Source organism: Meles meles, chromosome 10 (genome assembly GCF_922984935.1).
Source record: "Meles meles chromosome 10, mMelMel3.1 paternal haplotype, whole genome shotgun sequence".
Taxonomy (NCBI): Eukaryota; Metazoa; Chordata; class Mammalia; order Carnivora; family Mustelidae; genus Meles; species Meles meles.
The window spans coordinates 73735496-73757296 of NC_060075.1; the positions used below are offsets into that span (position 1 = coordinate 73735496).

Here is a 21801-nt window from a genome sequence, read left to right on the forward strand (position 1 = left end):
TTGAGCCCCACATCAGGGCCCTGCTCAGCAGGAGCCTGCTTCTTCCTCTCCCTCTCCCCGCTTGTGCACATGCTCTCTCGCTCTCTCAAATAAATAAATACAATCATAAAAAAAAAAAAAAAAGAATTGGCCTACTAATCTTCAGGGGCATAGTAAATGGTAGGTACTCTACTATAATTTTCAGATGGCATCTGTGTGAACACAAGAATAAGGTTTATACCCATCATAAATTGAAAAACAGATACTCAATTAGATGGTTAGAACTGGGATTAACTTTGTAAGGAAGACAGATTGCACTGAACTGGGATAACTTTAAAAGAAAAAAGATTGCACTGAATAGCAATTTATTCAAAGGGGAAAAATATTACTCATATAATTAGCATGTTAGAGTTAATGAATGGGATTGCTGATACAGAGTAGTGGCTCTCACATTTTTTGGCTGTTAAGGACACTTTATACTATTAAAAATTACAGAAGACCCCCAAGGGGCACCTGGGTGGCTCAGTAGGTTAAGCATCTGACTCTTGATTTAGGCTCAGATCAGGATCTCAGGGTCCCCTTGGGCTCCACATTCAGCAAGGAGTCTGCTTCTCTTGTTCTCCATCTGCCCCTCCCCACACTTATGTATATGCATGCCCTCTCTCTCTAAAATAGATAAATAAGTCTTTAAAAAAATTACAGAGGATCCTCAAAGATCTTCTGTATATATGGATTATAGTTATTGATATTTACCATATTTGAAACTAAAATTGATAATTTAAAATATTAATTTATTAGTTCATTAAAAACCCACTGTGCTGACATTAGATATTATTTTAATAAAAAATAACTATATTTTCCAAGCAGAATTAGTGAGGCGGTGGCACTGCTTTACAGTTACGCAAATCTTTTTAAAAATGTCTAGCGGATATAAAACAGCTGGATCCTCATATCTGCTTCTGTATTTAATCTGTCCTATGATATACTGCATTGGTTGAAGCAACTGAAGAAAATGTGGCCTCTCACAGATACATAGTTGGAAAAGAAAAAAGTATTTTAATAGCCCTTTCAGATAATCATGGATATATATTCTTTTATATTACAACAAAACTCAACCTGCAGTAATTTTTTTTTTTAAAGATTTTGTTTATTTATTTGAGAGAGAGTGTGAGCAAGTGAGAGCACGAGTGGGAGGAAGGGACAGAGTTAGAAGCGGACTCTCCTCTGAGCGGGGAGCCCAATGTGGAACTTGATACCAGGCCGCCAAGATATGACCTGGACCAAAGACAGATGCTTAATTGACTGAGCCATCCAGGTGCCCCAACAAGTGCTAATTTCTAACGGGTCAGTGGTACTAGGAAATCTGAAATGGTATCAATGAATTCTTCATATTTCTTATTTTAAATCTATTGGTTTACTTCATATTTTCAGTGACTATTTTATCCATGTAGTGATCTTCTAAAGTCATGCATTGATCATTTGGGAAATATGGATTCAATATTTTTAGAAATTTTCAAACGTTGACATATTTCACTATATAATATAAAAAAATCACATTTGCTTATATCACCATCCACTTTACCTGAGAAGTGTGTTTTGGGAACTATCAAACTCACAGGGACAGATACGGTTTACAAGTTTCCCCAAGTTCTAATTTTCTATTGAAAGCTTTAATTTTATCATTGACAGCAAAAGCGGTCAATTGTCTTCCTTGGGTGACAGACTCACTTTTTGTTCATGTTTGAGAAAATCACGTCTGAGAAAATGCCAGGAAGAAAAACAGCAAGTAAACCCTGCAACTCAAACACCTGCACCAGAGCTCCTCCTTGAGACAACCACAGTAATTTGGAACATGGACGTGGCTTATGCCAACTTCCCGGTTAGTCCCACAGAGTATTAAGACATTTACTCCAACTGAGAAGTTTAAGAAAATGAATAATTTTTAGTTCTTCATGGAAGACATTATTAAGTGAAACTGCCTTTGAAAAACACTTACCACTGTGGAGTGGTAAACAAAACATCAATCTCCCCCTGCAAAAAACAAAAAAACTAAAAAAAAAAAACCCCAAACCCCCAAACAACAAAAAAAACCCCAAACCCCCAAAACACACACACATGCAAAAACCAAAAACCACACACCAAAAACTAGTGCCTACAAATTCAGTTTGGTGCCCCTGCCTTAATTCATGCTGAACCATTGCTTTTGCACCACTACTGGAAATGTCCTCAGTGCAAAAGGCAAAGGACATCTTAGTTTTATTATGCAAACAATCTTGACCCCCATGGAGCCTCTGGAGATCCCGAGGGTATAGACACCACACTGTGAGAACTGCTGATACAGAGGACAGTTATAAGAATGCCTTATCTGCGGAGACCTTATCTGAGGGGAACCTACAAATCTGAAGGTGAAACTTTTAACAACAAGGTCACTCAATCTATAGAGCAGTGAATGTATTCAGCAAAGGGAATTACAAACTGAGGAATACCAATGTGAAACAAATACTATTTTAGTTAATAGAAAGAAGATTAATTGAGAAGAATACAGAAGAGTAGAGATTCTATAAAGTCTGATTGAAGAGCTGACTGTGGAAGCCCAAGTGGAAGGCAGGGAACAGAAAGAAGGATGGCGGATGAGACCAGATATGGACACAAGCACTACATTCACCTCCCGTCCGCATGGCCAGACACCTCCGTCTTGTCCATCTTGAGAGGTATAAGGGCATCTTAGCTAAAAAGCCAGTCTGAACAATGGGAAAACGACTTATGGATGATCAGACTCGATTCTCTTTTTTTTTTCTTAAAAAAATTTTTTTTGACAATCCTTCCTCTCAAAATAAATTGATTTATTCATTTTTTCGAATACATCTGTCAGTTATTAACAAACTGACTGGCAGAATTAAAAAAAAAAAACAATCTATCTGTCAGTTATTAACAAACTGAGTGACCGCAGCAGAATAAAAAAAAAAAAAACAAACAAACTTAACTTTAGATGAACCATTTCAAATAGTATTTCCTAGATTTTTTTCAAAGGCCAGCTTCTGGACCACACAATAAAACTCCCAAATGAGGGGATGAGTGGATTCACGCTGATGTTTAAAGTTTTAGATTTAACAAAACTACTGCAGTATATCTTGACAGCTATATTCAGTAGCTTAATGCTAAGCTTTTTATGCTGAATACAGAACAGAATGAATTTTCCACCAGTGTTTTGACTAGGAGGTTTTAAGATTCCTAGTCACTTAAGACAGCAGTCTGAGACTGCTTGATAAAACAAGCATTGGCTATTTCATAACTACCCATAAAAGCGTTCAATATTTAAGAGAAAAGAGAAACTCAAGGCAAAGACATTTTGAAAATATATGCTTGAATCAAAATCTGGACTCTGAGTAAACATCCTTTCGTAAACACCCAGAAAGACTTGCAGCTGTGGCATCTGCGACTTAAAATAACAAGATGAAGATCTCCAAGTAAAAGATAAATGATATCGTAAAAGTTTCTTATCAAAAGAAAATACATTTTCTGATGGAATTTATGTAGGGAAAGGCTTTATGCCAAAGCTTATTTCATACATTGTAGAAATACTGGAACCTTTCAATTTGGAGTTCAGTCTGAATATAAGCGAGGCAATATTCTTTTCTGTTTTGCCATTACATTCTCTTTTTACAAACTGCAGATTAATTTTTCCTGTAAGGACACCTTTTTGGTTTAGTTTTGTCTGTAACTATGGCTACTGTAAGTTGTTGACTTTATGGCAAAATACCAAATTCTAGATGAACTGACAACCAGGCAGTAATGAGATCGGACAGCTTCCCCTTTAAAAAAAAATTAAAAATGAAACATTATGCCAAAATACGATACAGACATATTCTAAAATACACATACATATTTTCACATGGATTAGAACTACTTCTCCCAAAGGGCAAATGCTCTTTTGTATAAATTAGATTGCAGGAGAATCAAGAACCCTGGTTTGATTTACGCAGCCTAGCTAACCACTGACGATAAACACAAGCTCTGTTATAATTCAGTATGCAACTGAGCTAGTCTTCCATGCCAGCAGAGGGGGAAAAAAATAAATAAATCATTCTTCTTTTCTGAAGTTGCCCATCTCTATCCATTTCTGTTGAATTGCCACAATTGCCCAGATAAAACATTTGAGAGTATGTCAGCTTTAATTAATGTAACATGACCTGATCATTTCCACAGTTAAGAATAAAGAAGTTTGCATTCTTCAAATCCGAAGCTCAACCTGGAGATTATGCTAAGTTGCTTCATTCATAGTCCATACTCCTCTGCTCATGTCAGAAGGACAGCATTTGTCCCCTCTAGTGATAAACAAATTATACATGAAATCAATTCCACTTCACAATCATTTTCCCTATTGGGTATTATCTTTCCTTCTCTGCTCCCTCCAGTTAAGCCCACATCCTGTAACTTGCTAATGAGCTGGAGGCTTTCTGTTCCAGGTGGCACCCCCTGCCTCGAAGTCATGACATTTCCCATTTCGAATGCTGCTGGCATTTTTCGACAGCTCCTGCTAACTAGCCTTTTTGACCTGCACTAAGAGGAACTCATCTGATCGAATCCTCTAACCTGCCAATCATTCCAGCAAATGATCTTCACAGTCACTCCCAAGGCAGGAATGGAGGGAAAAAAAAAAAAAAAGGAAATGCGAAGGAGAGAATGAGGGAGTAGGCAAGTGGTTGCCTCTGCAGCTACCTAATGAGAATACTTTAAGTCTCTGAGGCAGCTGAAACACTGAAAAACTGGTGGGAAAATTAGGACACAACTGAATGCCTGGCTCTGTAATTACTGATTTCTTTCCATCCTGAGATCATTTTGAGAGCAACACCTCTGAGATGTGCCAGTTTCTAGAGAACGCAAGAACACCCTACCTTTCGCAGAGAAAATAGATTTATTTCTCCTGCCACTATCAATATGCAATTCTCATAATCCCACTCTGCCAAACAGCATCCTTTGCAGAATTCATTATGTGCTATAAGCTTGTTAAGTGTGCATTTATTTGTAAACTAAGGATGAATATCATGATTGCCACAATGAAGAAAGGGCCTCTTTTTTTTTTCTTTCCAGGCGTATTTTAAACACTGCTATTTAGGGGTGTTGATTTTTACCCATTTACGTAAAAACAAACAGGTATGGTGGAGGCTGGCTTTGTGCTCAGGGAGGATTTAACACTGACAACAGAGGATAAACAGGGCATTCCTAATTAATGGAGAAAAAATAATTTTTTCCTTCCAGATTTTTTTCTTGTTGTGCACAGTTTATTTAGTGGGTTCCCAGCCCACGGAATAACCCAATTACTTTAGAAAGAGAGATCCAGTACACGGATCACCACTCTAGGTATCTCAGTATGAATGGGATTTGTTGACCAAGGAATGATACAATATAATTATGTGTTATCATTACACCACTGTATGTAATAATGTAAAATAAATACTGTACATGACTTAATTGCACATGATAATCACACATCTTTCTCCGTTTATAGTAATTAGGCCAATAGCCCCATTTACAGTAATTATTATATGTAATTGAGGGCATTTTACTAATTGCATTGAAAATGATAATCTGGAGCAATTAAAAATCCAAGGGCACTATACATAATGCAAACTACATTAAGAGAATAGGGATAATTTAAAGGAAAAAAAAAATTCACCCAATATGGAAGTTAACGGTGCAATACTAGATTCCATGATTGGCATACGTGGTGAAATCTATTCTGAGATAAATTTCCATCAATTTCTGCAACTTTGATATTGTTTTTGTCTTAGACTTTGTACATTGTTTCCTCGGGTAGAAAAATAATCCTTTGACTAATCTGTGATGTTATCCTAACAACTCTAGGACTGTTGAAAAATTATTCTACTTGGCTGTGTGAGTGTACAGTGTGTGTGTGTGTGTGTACATGTGTGTGCATGCGCACATGCATTGGTAAAGGAAACAGCTACCCTAAATTCCAAAAGAGACTCAGTAAATTATTCATTTGCACAAGCAATTTGATGTTCTTAAAAGCTTTATTCATAGAAGCATCTCAGAGTATTGCAAACATTTTGTTAAATATATTTGTAATAATTTAGCTAAAATGTTTAACTCTGTTAGACTTGAAATACATTTGGGTTGCAGTTTTCATTACATTTGCTATCTCTGGAATTTTAATGTGCCTAAGGACCTGAATCCCTGGCTTTTGTCCCAGGGTCCCAGGGTCTATCCCTCCCTGATCCCACTCCCTGATTCTACCCAGACAAAGCTTCCACGTGAGGAATATCTCAGGAGGAGTGATGAGCATCTGCGGGACAATGGGAACAGTTTCAAGCTTCTTTTCGCCTTCCCTTCTCGACACTGTCATTTAGACATTGTCCTCCATGCATTCAAATGTCATCCCAGACCATCAGCCCACTTCAACTCAAACAGCCTCCTTTTATGCTCAGACACTTCTTAGAGCATCCGCAGACCACAAAGACTGTCTAGTGGGACTCAGCTGCTATCCTGGTATTAATAATACAATACAGTGCACTTAGGGCATAGACGATTCCCTCTGTATCCCAAATTCATAAGAATCAACATTAAATGAAAGGGAAAAATAGAGCACCTGAACTGATTATAACTACTTGTTATATGTGACTGCTAACTTCATAATAGTTTGGCCAAGCATTCTAATAGACATCTTGCTTACTAGCCATATCACATCTTGTGCCCATCACTTATAAGAAAGCTTCATTCATATTATGCTGCTGGCTAAATAGTCCCTAAGAAATTAATTTGGGTTTTAAAAAGACAGAAGATGCCAGTTGCAGTGCCTTCCCCCACCCTCACTCCACAATTTGAAAGCTCATCTGACCTGGAAAATCAAATCACAAAGATACAGCTAATTTTTGAGCATCCATGGACTGATGAACCAATTTGTGGAGCATCACACCAGTTTCTCCCCTTCTAGCCATTTTGCTTTTAAAAACTCTCAGAGAAAGGAAAAAGAAAAGCAAGGGCAAAAAGCAAAAAAATTTTTTTTAATTTAAAAATATCACTCTGAATTCTGGTTTTAAGGAAAGCACACTGAAATACTTAAAGGTAATGGAGCATCATGTAAGTAAAAATAATGGTTTAGAAAAACAATGTGCACATTACATGTGTGTGTGTGTGTGTGTATGAGAGATAGAGGAGAGGGAAGGACAGAGAGACAATGAATATGATAAAGCAAATGTAGTAGAATGCAAACACTGGAAAGTAGGTGAAGGGTAATGGGACTTCTTTGTACGCTTCTTGCAACTATTCTAGAAGTCTGAAATTATGTCAATCTAAAAAAAAAAAATACTTAAAAATATGTACCCTGGGAAGCATGATATATTTAAATTTATTTTCATTCTGCTTTGTGACAATCCCAGGACAAAATTAAGAAGATTTAGATAGTAATGGCCTTCAAGTCCTTTGCTAATCCATTCATAGGGTTGGTGGTGGTGATGTAGGGTACAGATCAGAGGTGACACAAGGAGAGGCAAGGGTGGAAGGACAAGATGGGAGGGAGAGAAGAGAAGGGACAAGCACCCTTCGCCTACTATTCTGCATCCGAGTTTAGAGGAGATAATTGACTCTCCAGAGTGGAGGGAAGCTAAGGAAAGGGGGGTGGAGATGGGGTGGGGAAAGCAAACTGCCAACATTCCAGCCTCTTCTCAATCTGGTTTCATAACATGCATTATGCATTTGTGGTTCACAGCACCCTCAATTTCCCCAAATGAGATGTAGTTTTTCGTCTGCAGCATTGTAAGAGTAATGACAAAAACCAGGGATTCTTCCAGTTAAAACCTGTGAGGAACATTAAGGTTTGTTCCCTCCTCTGCCTGTAATTTCCACAACTATTGTCAACTGCATGAGACAACAGAGATAATAAAACTGTAGTCATTTGATACGGGGAAAAATCCGTAGGATCATGCAGAAAATAAGTTATCGCAGGAAAAAAACCCAGAAAACTTCCTGCTGCTAAAAGAAAGCTATAACCAATACCGGAATTTCTTACACTGTGCTAAGTGTTAATAAGTATTACTTCTTTTGTGTCTGTAGTTGAGAAAATGCAACATGGCTTAAAAAGACCTTTTGTCAAAAATATCACACAATGAGAATGCTGTTATGCCATTAAAATTGGAATTTCCCTCTGTACTTGTTTGATTTTTTTCCCTTGGTAATGTACAGGCCAGGCAAGGTGCCTTCTGGCTATACTCCTTGCTTTGTAGAAGCTTCAGAGACTGCTAAACCCAGAGCTCTCTCCTGAGGGGTTCCTTGAGAAAAGACTGGCCCTGTTCACAGCTCAGCAGAAGGGATCAGGACTCTGCGCTGGGCCCAGGGCAATCTAGTCAGTCAGCAGCTTAGGGGGTGATTGGATTGACACAACAGCCTAGCTCAAAGCTTTGCTTTCTGCTTCATGAGGATGCCTACACCAATCACAGCTGCTCCTGAGGAGGGTGGAATCTGAGGAAAAGAGCTCACTGATAGACTGTCCCGGAAACAGGGATGAAGGGAAATGACAATAAGCAGGATTCATGAATAAGCAGAAACAGGCGGGCGGAAGCCATGAGATGAAGAAAAGAGGAAAATGTTTGCAGAGGCACAGCTGGAAAAAGCGAGCTGCCATGACGTCACAGCACAGAGGACCGCAAGAGCTGGCGGCTACTGCAGGAGCAGTTACCAGAGCTCAGATGGTGGTTCAGGTGGTAGACAAAGTAAGCCTCCCGTTGGATTCTGATGGTCGCCCAGTCTTTGTGAGGCTTGTCTGTGCAGCTGCGTAGGCTGTCAGCCTTGTTCTGCCTAATTTCCCAAAGCAACCTCAACAAAGACCACTGTTAACTGAAGAAACCTGACCGTGTCTCCTTCCTCTGTAAGATCCGAACACCCACTCCCTCGTGGTCTCTCCTGTTCCTGCGGCACAGCCCTTCCTGTCATTCTCAGTGCTGTCTCTGTCCCTCTCACTCTGCCACCTGTCTTCTCACTTGAAGGCGTCCCTTCCTTACACATTTCAAGCTTCTCTTAAGACGGCTATCGTCTAGAACCGAAACATAGTTTTACTGACTGAATGCCGTTTAATTTTCCCGATTCCTTTCTTACAAGGCAGGCAGGGTTAAAGGGCTTCATCAGTGCTGTCCAGAGAGTGTTTTGTGGCACTGGAGAGGCTCGGTGTCTGCCATGTCCCCAGAAGTGGCCACAAGTTCTGTGGAGCTAATGAGTGCTTGAGATGGGGTTCTGCTACTGAGGAAACAAAATTCTGATTTAATTTTAATTAATTAAAAATTAAATGCAAAGAGCACACGTGGCTAGGGGGTTACCATGTTGGATAGTGTAACTGCAGTATTCTTCCTTAAAAGAATATGGAAAGGAAGGAAAGGGATGGATTTTCCTATTCTGTCTTTAGTTGATTATTTTATTTCATAAACATACAGTTCTCAAATATTTACCGAAGATTTCATAATATGTGGTTCAAGGGCTACCTACATTAACATTCTCTGGGGTCCTCTTCAAAGCAGATTCATGGACCCCAGGAACTTGAGATTTTAAAAACTCCCCAGGGCGTGAGAACACCTGCTTTACTAATGTTCAGATAATAATGCCAGAGGGTCTTTCTTACTCCTGTATTCAGCAAAAGGAGTAGACAGAGTGACCAGGCAGTTCCTATCTCAATTTAGAATGACTGGAAAATTAAGCTCAGCACAGGTGCATGTTTGGGATTCCTGGATGCAAATGTGAGTGATAAAAATGGATGTGGTATTTAATGGCTCAGGTCTTTTCTTTGGGAAAAATTTCAATGCACATTTTAAGGCTCTCTCAGCCTTTAGGATGGTCTTAGCCTTCAAAGCTGATAAAAAGAGTGGGGACAATCTCTGAAAGCATTAGACTACTAATATCGTTAGAGGATAACAACACAAAGGAAGCATAGTATTTTGACCATCTAGTGGCACCTACCCCATTTTTAAAATTTTTTATAAGATTTTATTTATTTATTTGACAGAGATGACAAGTAGGCAGAGATGCAGAGAGAGAGGAGAAGAAGGCTCCCTGCTGAGCTGAGAGCCCAATGTGGGGCTCGATCCCAGGACTCTGGGATCATGACCTGAGCCGAAGGCAGAGGCTTTAACCCACTGAGCCACCCAGGCGCCCCACCTACCCCATTTTTCACTTAGGTGCAGGGAGTTTTCTTTTCTTTTAATTTGGTTATAAGACTCTGAAACCAAAGTTGCTTTCTGCTGCAAAGAAAAATGCTTCTATTAGCTTTTTTCCACTAAGGCCACTTTATGCAAATCCAGTATTATTAACTAAATAATTGCAGTGACCTTAGTATGCAAGTTTAGAAACAATTTGGCACTGAGGTACAGGAGGAAAGTTAGGACTTAGAACCACTCTCCATCATCTCAAAAAGAGAAGTGAAGCAATGCACTTTTCACCCTGACTTGCGAGACTCCCCAGAGACATGTGGCTGAAATGCTAGATTACAGTTTTAGCTTCGTTGGGCCCTGAACCTTTTTCCCACCCCTCTTCTTCCCAATCCCTTTGGGCTTTACAGAGAGCCCAGAATTGGTACATTTGAGAAAAACTAAACATGCCACAGCCTGCTCGAAACAGTTAATTAATTCATCAATGACAAAACCAAAATCTAGGGAATTACATGTTTTTCTGTACAAATGCTCTTATTTATGTAGACTTTTTGCTCTGTCATATCTACAATACAGACATTAATATTCAGCTATTGTTCCACACCGAGATGTATCAGGTCCACATACAGGTTATATTATTTGATCTCTAAGATGGCCTCATTTGAGTAAAATTAAAAACCCACAAAGGTGAGAAATTGGTTTCTTTTTCTGCTGGCTGACAGAAAACTCTTAGAATCCAGCTGTTTCCTCAATATAATGTTGACTCGAGCTGAGGTATTTGGATTTGGAAGAAAGCAACATAAACGGTAATATTAGAGCCTCAAAAGTTGATGTAAAAAGGAAAAAACACAAAGAGAACATATATGCGTTATTATCAAATAATTCTAGAGGAATTAGTCTGCATAACCTTAAATCTAGCTCAAAAAATATACCACAAAGAAAATACATTTTCATAAGAGCTTTCAAAACCAGGATGACTGCTCTTTACAAACTGCTTTTTGATTAGCAATTCCTGAGACCTTATGGGCAGTATTTCTGTCCAGTCAGCTTGACTTGATTTTGCAAGGAGAAGCTGACCTGAAGCACCTTCGAGCAGCTTTGACTGGCTAGGTAGGCTCAGGTAACACAAATGAAATCCACCTTTGGTTTTGTTTTACTGAATTGGCTGTGGGATTTCTAAAGTCAGGTGCCCTCATTAGGTAATGCAGCCTAAAGACTTTAAAAAACCATATGCTACAAACCTCATGAATTAAAACTATTCTCAGAATCAGGAGGTAACTCAGCCCACTCTTTGTGGGACCAACTGAAATTCAGAATGGGAATACAACACTATGGAGGAATGAACTTGTGCTATGTAACATTTGTATTCAATGGGGAGAAATAACCTGAAGAAGGACGACTTTTAAGCACGGAGCAGCAAGTCTATCAGTAACATTTTCTGACTGGCATGTATACACATTTTGCCTGGGGATCTCTCATTTCCATCATTCAAAAATCACCACCGTATTCCCAAGAGGCACACTGATGTAGGCAACAGCGAAGTCCCCCATACAGCTCAAGGTTGTGGCACATCACCCCCAAGACAAGGGGGACAGTTTCATTTGTTCCTTTTGCCATGCCGGCAATTCAGCCCTATTCACATATTTCCTATTAAGAAGAAGAAGGAAGAGGGGCTCTTGCAATGCTGTGTATATCTTTCGATTGACTGGAACATTTAATTACTGAATATCCACACGAGCAAGGCATACATATGGACTGGCAAATAAAAAGCTTTCCCCACAAAAAAGTGTGTTCTCTATTTGCTTCAGAGTTATGTTACATTAAACAGAAAGATACATATAGGCATAAAATTCCAAAAAAACACCAAAAAAAAAAAAAAAAAGAAAGAAAAGAAAACCCAGACATTTCCATCTGGCAATAAAGACACAGCCTTTTCAGAAGTGGCTGTGTTCTGCTTGTTTCTGCGAAGCATGTGTGACTAGAACGGGCTAGAGATGGTCTTGTTTAGCAGATGCTTCCTACCCGCAAAAGAGCAGGGGTCAAGGAATCGAACAGGAAAAAAGAAAAACTTCCTCATCATGATAAGGTCTGTACTAAGGGCCAGGGAGGAATCAGAAGTGGGCTCAGTAGCCCACACGGCAGCGGAGCTAAACGAGGGAGCCGTGTTCTTTCCAAGGGAAGCAGCCACGATTCAGTTATACACACAAAATTCTGGCAGGACTGTGAGCCCAGTGGTGCCAGAGTTGCTGATTAAAAAAAAAAAAAAAAAAGCCAAGAATCCAGACTTTGTGTAAAATCTCTCCATTTAAAAATGAGAGCCACAAATCTGTGACTTAGATACAGCCTAAGGTTTAACCTTTTTCTAACCTCAACGAAGAATGTATGAGCAGTTAAAATGATTTGCTTATAACTGAAATGGTTTGTTTATGACTGCATAAATAAAATACAGTTTTGGCTAGGATCCAGTAGGTACCTGAAAATATGACTAACTGTACTGTCCTCAGTAGAATCTGTGCTGAATGCCATAATAAACACAAGAGATTCATAGGACATGTAGGGGGAAAAAGAGGAATATGAAATAGTCCATTTAAAAGATCTATTCAATGTCTATTCATTATTACTTTCCAGGCAAAGTAGGTCACCTTACCTGTGCTTTCTTGAGAATGCTGTGCTCATCAGTGCTTGCTATTTGATAGACTTTTGCCATAACTATTGTTTTTCCCGAAGGCCCGCATGCTTTCTCCAGCTTCTGGCTGTAATCTTACATTTGGGACGGTAAAAATAGAAGACACTGTGGACAGAATAAAGAGTTTCCATTTATATATTTATAGAGTCTTTATAATCTTTCCTTGTAAAACACGGAGACTGAGACGCAATTCCAGATGTCCAGCCCATAAAACATCATGGTATATGTTGGTCTCTGAAATGTCAAGTGGTAACAGCCACAGACACATCAACAAAGATTTATACGCACATATGACAGCATGCTTTGCCTTCCCTTCAGAACCACAGGGCGGTTGATACACGTGCTCAGATTTCTCTGATCTAGAACAATGAACTTGGGTTGGAAACAATGTATCTTGCACTTCCTTCATGCCATTATTTCATTCGTTCACTAGAGAAATATTTATGGAGCCCCACACTGTTCTAGGTATTTTGGAATCCTGCAGTGTATAAACCAGAACGAAAAAAAAAATCCTTGTTCTTGTTGATTCCATTCGGGGGAGACAGATGATAAACAAATAAGTATATGAACTAGCATTAAGTGTTATGAAGAAAAATAAAGCAGGGAAGAGAAACTGGAAATGCCGGGGAGGAAGAAGGTCAGTGAAGGCTTTCTTTTCTCTCTCTCTCTTTTTTTTTTAAGATTTTATTTCTTTATTTGGCAGACAGAGAGAGAGAGAGAGAGAACAAGCAGGCAGAGTAGCAGGCAGAGGGAGAAAGAAAAGCAGGCTCCCTGCCGAGCAAGGAGCCTGATGCAGGGCTTAATCCCAGGACCCTGGGATCATGACCTGAGCTGAAGGCAGCCACTTAACCGACTGAGCCATCCAGGCATCCCTCTTTTTTTTTTTTTTCTTTTCTTTCCTTCTTTTTTCTCTCTCTCTCTTTCTCTTTCTTTCTTTCTTTCTTAAGGAGGCTCCACACCTACCATGGAGTCCAATGTAAGGCTTGAACTCACAACACAGAGATCAAGACCTGAGCTGAAATCAAGACTTGGACACTAAACCAACTGAGCTGCCCCGCTGCCCCTAGGGCTTTCTTGATAAGGTACATTTGAGCAGAGACCAAGGAGGTGAGAATGCAAGCCAGGCACAAATCTAGAGGAAAAGCAAGCACAAGTGGCAGGAATAGGAAAGAGCAAAGGCTGACACCAAGGAGCAAGACAAGAAGCAGGCAAAACGAAGGCTACTGTACAACGCAGGTGAAAGAGGACAGGGAGCGATGTGGGGCAGGGTGATAGCAGTGAGGAAGTGAGGAGCGGTGTGCCCTTGATCTATCTGGAAGGGAGCACCAACGGGGTCTGTGGGAGAACTGGGGTTGAGTGTGACAAAGAAGAGGCATCGAGGACAGCTTCCACCAGGGGGAAGAACCATGTTGTCATTTATTGAGAAGGGGGAGAGGGGAGAAGGAGCAAGTGTGGAGGGAAAGATCAGTTCACTTTTGGTGATATTAAGTTCGAGATGCCTACCAGAGGGCCAAATGGAGATGCTGAAGAGTTGGTGGAACATGCAAGTCTGGAGTCAGGGAAGGTGGGACTGGAGACAGAAATTTGGAAAATGTCAATGTATAGATGATAGTGAAAATCATGAGAGTGAATGAGATCATGGAGGCTCTGAGAGTGTATGTAGATAGAAAGACCTGGGGATGATGTGCTGGAGCACTCTAGAAGTGGGAGAACTGGCCGATGAAGAGAAATCCACAAAGAAGTCTGCAGAGAAGAGTTTAGGGAAGCAAAAGAAAAGCCCTGGGAGGGTCCCGTCCTGGAATCCAAGCGAAGGAAATGTTACCAGGAAGCAATAGTACATAGTTGGATCTAGATGAAGGCTGGGGAAAGACCCATGGACAGAGACCTCAAGAACAGTCTGGAGCCTTGCACATGAAAGCCTTGTTCAAAAGGACTCATGAGAGAATGGAAGTCTAGGAACTGGAAGGAGTACATTTGTGTGAACCGGGTGTGTTTGTCTTATTTTTAAGAAGACAGCGTTAGGCTGCATTAATGGCTATAATGATGTTTTAGGATAATATACAGGACATATATAGGAAAGAGCAGGAAAACTCACAAACATCAGAGCTGGAAAGGTCCTGAGGGATCACCATGTCTCTAAATGAGAAACCAGGAACCCAAGGAGACCAAGGCATTTGCCCACAGTCACCTGGCCAGCTCCCAGTGGAGCTGAAGCTAGAATCCAGGTGGTCTGATTCCCAGTTCGGAGTTCTTCACACTGCACCAATTTGCTGGCCTTCTTTTACCGCAGATCTGAGTTTTGTGAATTAGCAAATGAATGTAATAAAATCAAGGACTCTGCGCTATGAAGTGTATTTTGTTCATTTACTTTGACAAGGGTAGTTCAGCTTCAATAATTTATGTAACTTGATAGTATACACAGGAGAACGCCCTGTGGTGTATTTGGGAAAAGTAATGAATTTCTTCTAAATCAGCCCTCCATTTATTTCCCGGCAATTAAATTTCTGCAAAGAAGTGGGGCGAGGCTGTTGGGGTTTCAGGATAGAGGGAGAATGACAGGGTGCCACCAGAATTAGCCAGCTTTAACTACCAGATCCCCAGGTATCACTATTCTTGCTTGGTGAATGTATAATTTCCCCCTTTGGTGGCCCACTAACACATCACTCCTAAATTTTGTTATTATGTAAACTAGTGAGATTTTAAGGGATGGTATAGTAAAGATATTATATTGTTAAATGTTCTTTCAAAGCAAAGCAGAGTCTGACATAAGCATACAACTTCATTTTTATACAAATCCACGGAACAACCGCAATGCTTTGTGTAACCAGGATTCTAACAACACTTGATACCCTTGTCACAGAGCTGGATATATTAAAGTAGGCCAAGAAGGCTCAAGCTCACTTTTAATTTATTTTTGTTCCAATTTTCTCCTTTTAACCCGGTTTTGCTTTCTGCTTGCATCCTTTTGTGGACATTCTTTTTAAAAAACACTACGAAATATCTTTAAGAATGTAAGCACTATGGGCTGAACGGCCTTCCTCCCAAATTCATATGTTAAAAGCTTAATCCTCAACCTGATGGTATTTGGATATGGAGTCTTTGGGTAGTAGTTAGGGTTAGAGAAGGCTGTGAGGGTGGGGCCCACAAGAGGTGATGTTAGGGCCTTTCTAAGAAGAGAAGAGAGAGGGAGAGACTGGTCTCTGCCCTTTGAGGACATAGCTAGGGGGCTTTCTTCAAGTCAGGCAGAGGCTTCACCAGAACAAAATGTGCCAGCATGTCCATCTTGGACACCCTAGCTTCCAGAACTAAGAGAAATAAATGCTAGTTGTTTAAGCCACCACAAGCTAAGGTATATTTTGTTATAGCAGCCTGAGCAGGCTAATACAGTGAGGTTCCCGGATTTGACGAATCTAAACCAGTCCTTGGTTGCTTAAGACAATCCATTTTATTCATTCATTCATTCATTTATTCTCTTAATTTGTTAATTAATTCATTCATTTTTAAGACAATCCATTTATTGGCTCTGCAACACTTCTTCCCAGATGGACCTCCTTCCTAATCTCCTTGTTAAGGGAAGCACGTGAGGATATCACCCTTGCTGCTGCCATTTGCCAGGTGGTAAACTTTTATCAGACTCCATACTAATGGGAAATTTAATTTGAATAATTTTTAAATAGAGTCTGCAGAATTAACCTAGATAACAGAATCCCTGGAGGAAGTCCTTTCACCTATAAGAGCTGGTTCCCAAAGTTTCCGAAGTCTAGGAATTTTGTTTTGTAAACATGTTTACAAGGACTACCACGTTGTTCTAAATGGAAACGACTATAGTATTTGATACTGGGATTGTCCTTTCTTGGGAATGGATTTATGCTTCATAATGATTATCTGCTAGGCACAGAAATAGCATTTCTGTAACTCAAAATTGTTACCAGAGGCATTTAGCAGAATCTTGCTTTAAAAATATAATGATTTTTCATCTTTATTCTCCCCCCTTCAAAAGGTTTCACTGCTCCTGATGTTTAACGTTAATGCAAAGACGTGTTTCTGCCAATGAATATCGCCTTATGGTTATGCTTCTGCAAATAGCCTGCTGTGAGCTGATAAAGGGATTAATGCAGCCAAAATTCTTAATCTGTGAAATTACAAATTAAATTCTCATATTAAAAATACCACCCTGAGGTATTTTTTGTGGTTTTAATTCCCCTCTGGTGTTCTGCATACATTGTGCTTGTTAATGACGGGGACAAGGCTGTCTCCGGTGGCAGCCTGCTGCCGAGTGATAATGTGTAGGCATTTACTTACTGATAGAAACTGGATTTAACCACTGGCTGATAAACTAAGTGGCAAGTGGGTAATAAGTCCATATTAACAGAAAAGTACTACGACAGAATTCAGAATTCGTAGACCATCAAAATCCTGGCTTAAACTCAATCATCGAGTCAGATGGGATTGAGATGTCACCAAGGAGGAGTGATATCAAGTTACAAGTCATACTAAATGGGAAAACAAACCATATGTTTGAATTTGATGAGCCATAAACTAATGAGCCCATTTGTATCTTTTTTTTTTTGCCAGTATAGAAAGATGTGTCACTAATTCATGATTTTCCACAGAAATTTCACTATAAATTTTTTAAAAATGGGAAGAGTTGTCATAATGGTCAATGGGTCGACTTTTAGAAAGAAAGTAGGGCAGAATATAGAATAAATATTGGTTGGGAATATATAAAATGTTAAAGAAGATTTACTAAGCATAAGGGAGAAGAGTGAGTAGTAGATTAATATAGCTATAGACAGTTAAGGATAAAAAGAAATTCAAATTAAATGTGGGATATCAAGAAAGACTTACGGTAGAAATATGCAAGAGGAGTTGTTATTTGAGACTTAGCTACAAAATAAAGGGTTCCTGTTGTCAAGGAGAATCTAATGCTACAATGGGGGAAAAGCTTAGAGTCCAAAAGATTAAAGAAATAACTTTTTATATGTCTATGGTATGTACCCAAGGATTAATAAACATATTATAAATACCTATGCAGGCAGTGCATTAATTTTTAAGGTAGCCAGAAAAGAATATGAGAAGGAATATTTCAAATTGGCATTTGGAAAGAACACATCACCACTGAACAAAAATGTTCTTACTGTAATAGTGTCTTGCAAAATTTCGTAAGAATTCTGTTTCACACTTTGGAAGAAAGATGAGATCCTCCCAGCTATAAATCTCCCAAATATTTAAAATGTAATTGAAAAAGGCTGTGTAAATATGAACACTTTTGTAAAAACAAAAACCCACCCAGGAATGTGTTTTGTTTTAAAAGATCCGGAGAAGCACTGTCTGTATGAATACCAAGCGCATTTGTAGTTGAAATGAATTACAACTACATTGGTTCTTACATGTCAATTCAGTGCATTAGCCAATTGCCAACGCTGCTCATCAGCTCACTGCATAGCAGCCCTTTTTAACGTTATTGTTATAGACCAAGATGGTCTCTGAGAATCAAACAAAAATGAATCATTTCTCCTCTGTGTACTGCAGCCAGTTAAAAAGTACTGCGTGCATAAAGCACTAAATATGTAAATCATATTTTCCTTTTCCTTTATGACCGCTCAGATCATTCCTTTGGACACACACATAATCAAATACAAAGACATGCAGTTGCAGACTGCAGAGCGGAGATAGCAAAAAAGGAATCCATTTTCTTCCTCTGTCTGGTAAGCTAGCAACTGAATGGCAGGATTCCACTAAATATATACACACATAACTCCCTTTCCCCCATTCCCTCTGTCTCACTGTCTCTCCCCCCGCCCCCGTCTATAGACACACGCACATATATATGTGTACATGTAATGCATATGCAAACATACATAATCTTACGTATGCACACGGAAAACATACAAATCCTCCTACAAGTGCGTTACACAGAGATGCTAAAATGATATGTCTGCTTTGATTGGATGTCTCAGATTTGTCATACTCACTGTCGGTCAGTTCCCATAGCCGTGGGGGCAGGTCACTAAAATACTCGTGGCTCAAGGCAGCCTGTGCTGATAGTCTGTTCTTTGGGGAACACTGTAGGAGCTTGGAGGCCAGATCCTCTGCATAATTCACATAGCTGAGCCTGAAAACACAAGCAGAAAAGAGAAATCAGACCAAATAAGAAAATCCACTAAATAAGACATAAAGCTTACCCAATTTTTCTGGACCTATTTATTCTTGGCCAAAACCAAGTTAAATTATCTGCTGAAAAGAAACAGAAGCGGAATTCACTTTGGTTCTTAGAGCATCTGTTAATTGAAACTAGCTTTTGCTCTTGATAGCCTCATCTCATTGATTTAAAATATTTCTACTATAAGCAGAAGGTTGATACTTTCAGGATAGAACAAGGTCCGGAGGTAGAAAATTTCAGGAGATAATTTATCAAACAGTTACCAGAATTTGTTCATAGAATCTATCTATTGCATACACATCTGGATATATTTATAGGAAAAGTAATACAAAATAACAAGGGGAATTAAAACAAAATGACTATTAAGTTCTCTAGTTACTAAAGTTACTTTTCCTCTAAGAATTTACATTTTCTTACATTGAACATAAAATTATTGGCATAAGTACCCTGTCAAATATCAGCAATCATGATATTAACATGCAGGTTAATGAAGGGAATGTGTATAACCCATATGGGGCTGAATTATTTCAAGATGACCATTAAAACAATAGCAGATAGAAAATATGTAGACAGAAAATATAAGATTACCAAAAAAGCAGAGAAGTCTCGTCTCCCATGTGGTACAACTTTCAAATGCATACCACATCACACAGTCCAGCTCAGCGTTGCTTCTTGTGGAATCTCAATTTCATTGCTCAGTACAATCAAGCCCAAATAATTAACATAAACATGATAATAAAAGTATTCCCGATAATGGCTGCCACTTATGGGGAGTTGAACACGTGTCAGACACCTTCCTAGGCACTTTCCACACATGCTCATATTTATTTTCTCTGACAAGGGAACTCTGTCTCCATGGGACAGCAGGGTCAGCTAAGTGGGAGTCGGAGACAGGCGTGGATTGTTCAGTTAGCAGGTTGAGTGGCTTTAAACCCATCTAGAATTACTTGACTCTGAAGTAGTCTGCATTTGTTACGCTCTCAGACGATTTCCAAAGGCAACCCATGGATTCCTGAGTTTCTGCAACAAGCTGCAACAGGGACACTGACTCTCAGAGAGAGCCAGAGTGTGAAGGTAAGTTGTATCTGCTGCTGAGTTTTTTTTTTTCAAAAGTCTTGAAGCTACTAAACACACAGCCAATGAGCTTTCCTCAATAACCAGCTGTCCCACTTCCTGTGCTCAAGCAGCTCTCCATCACTGATTTAAAACTGTTACGGAGCAAGGGAGGACTGAGGGTGAGGAAGAAGAAAGCAGGTAATGAACTTGGGTAGAGGAAGAAACAGGGAAGGAGCAAAGGAAACTACTACTATGAGGACCCTGATGAAGCCTCTCTAGGTCTTTATACATGAAGGTCTCACAGATAGGGGTTCGGTATTTGGCTGCCCTAGTGGCTGTTTAAAAACAAAACAAAACAAAACAAAACAAAACAACCCAAACTGATCTATGGATTGGTTTAAATGCCTCTGCCTGGCAAAGACAAATCTGTCCACAGGAAAAGGAGGCATTCTCAAAATTCTCTACAGTCCCCCCACCCTTCTTTTCTGTAAGAGGGGCCCAGGCCATCCAAATTATTGCTGCTTCTTTCTAAGACTCCCATCATTAAAAACTTTTTTTTTTTTTTTTAAAAAAAACCAAATGCAAAGTTCGAGATAGGGAGACTTCATGGTCAAAGCTGCAATTATACTGAGTGCACAGTTTATGTATAATCACGGTGAACATGATTGTTGGTATCACAGCTTTGATGAAATAGAACACCAGCACCAGACTGAGGCTAGAGTTGAGTTACAGACTTGATTCTGTACAAGACTGACAAGCCACCTTATGTCTGCAGTCCCTCCTGCTCCAGTGAGCCACAGATCACCCTCCGCCCAGTTGTTGATCCCATTCCTACCAAATATAAGGAATTAACCAATATAAGACAATCTAATTTCTCCTCCCCCCAAATGACTAATGTCAAATTTTAATGTTGATGAAATAATCAAATGCTTATCTGTGAACAGAATTATTTTAATTATCATGTAATTTCAATTTAGAAAGTCTGTTTCCTCACTTGCATTTCAAGAACCACTTTTATTCCAATTCTCCACATTTTCAACAGCAGAGTCTTTGTCATTTACCAGAACCACTTTTTGAGTTCACCCAAGTTGTCTGAGATAGGACACTTCCAGGATATGCTTTTTGGACATTTTATCCCAAAGCACAAGTGCATTTTATCAGAATGTTAGAATGACTGTAGTTGTTTTCCGTCTCTCATTGTGATGATCTATTTAAAAACCTTCCCTTGTAATTTCATTAATTTTTGTTTTATATATTATAAAGCTGGGTAATTTAATGCATAACAGTTTAGCACTTTTGTCTTTTCCTGATAAATTTAGTCTTCAATCTCTCTGTAGCAACCTTCTTTATTTTCAGTAAGGGTTTTGGGCTAAAATTCCCCCCCCCATATTAATTTAATGATCTCAGCTTTCTTTTGTTTGGTACTTGCCTGGCATACCTTTGTCATTCTCTTACCTTTAATGTTTCATATCCATAATTTTAAGCTCTCTTTCACAAATATTATATAGCTCGATTTAATATTTCTCCAAGGAGAAAATTTAGTCCACTTATATATTGTGATTACTGGTATGTTTGGAATTACTGCTAACATCTTAATACTGCACTTTGTCTTTATCTTTTTTCTCTTTTCCTGCCTTCTTTTAAATTGAATTTTAGAGTCGAACATGTCCATCTCCTGTTTCAGAAGTTATAAATTCTATGTTCATCTGTTTAATGATTACTCTTAACTTTTTCTTTCTTTTTTCCATTTCAATAGTTAATTTAAA

At 39.1% G+C, this 21801-nt stretch overlaps 1 protein-coding gene across 4 annotated transcripts in view; it reads right to left on the reverse strand.

Moving 5' to 3' along the window:
• CDK14 (cyclin dependent kinase 14) overlaps positions 1-21801 on the reverse strand; it is a 723342-nt gene that overhangs the window by 154000 nt on the left and 547541 nt on the right. For all 4 annotated transcript variants that reach the window (XM_046020428.1, XM_046020430.1, XM_046020427.1 and 1 more), the window contains 2 exons: positions 18792-18931; positions 12778-12921 (listed from right to left, as the gene is read on the reverse strand). In XM_046020428.1, the coding sequence (XP_045876384.1) occupies positions 12806-12921; positions 18792-18931 (256 nt within the window). In that variant the 3' untranslated portion in view covers positions 12778-12805. The remainder of the gene's footprint in view (positions 1-12777; positions 12922-18791; positions 18932-21801) is intronic.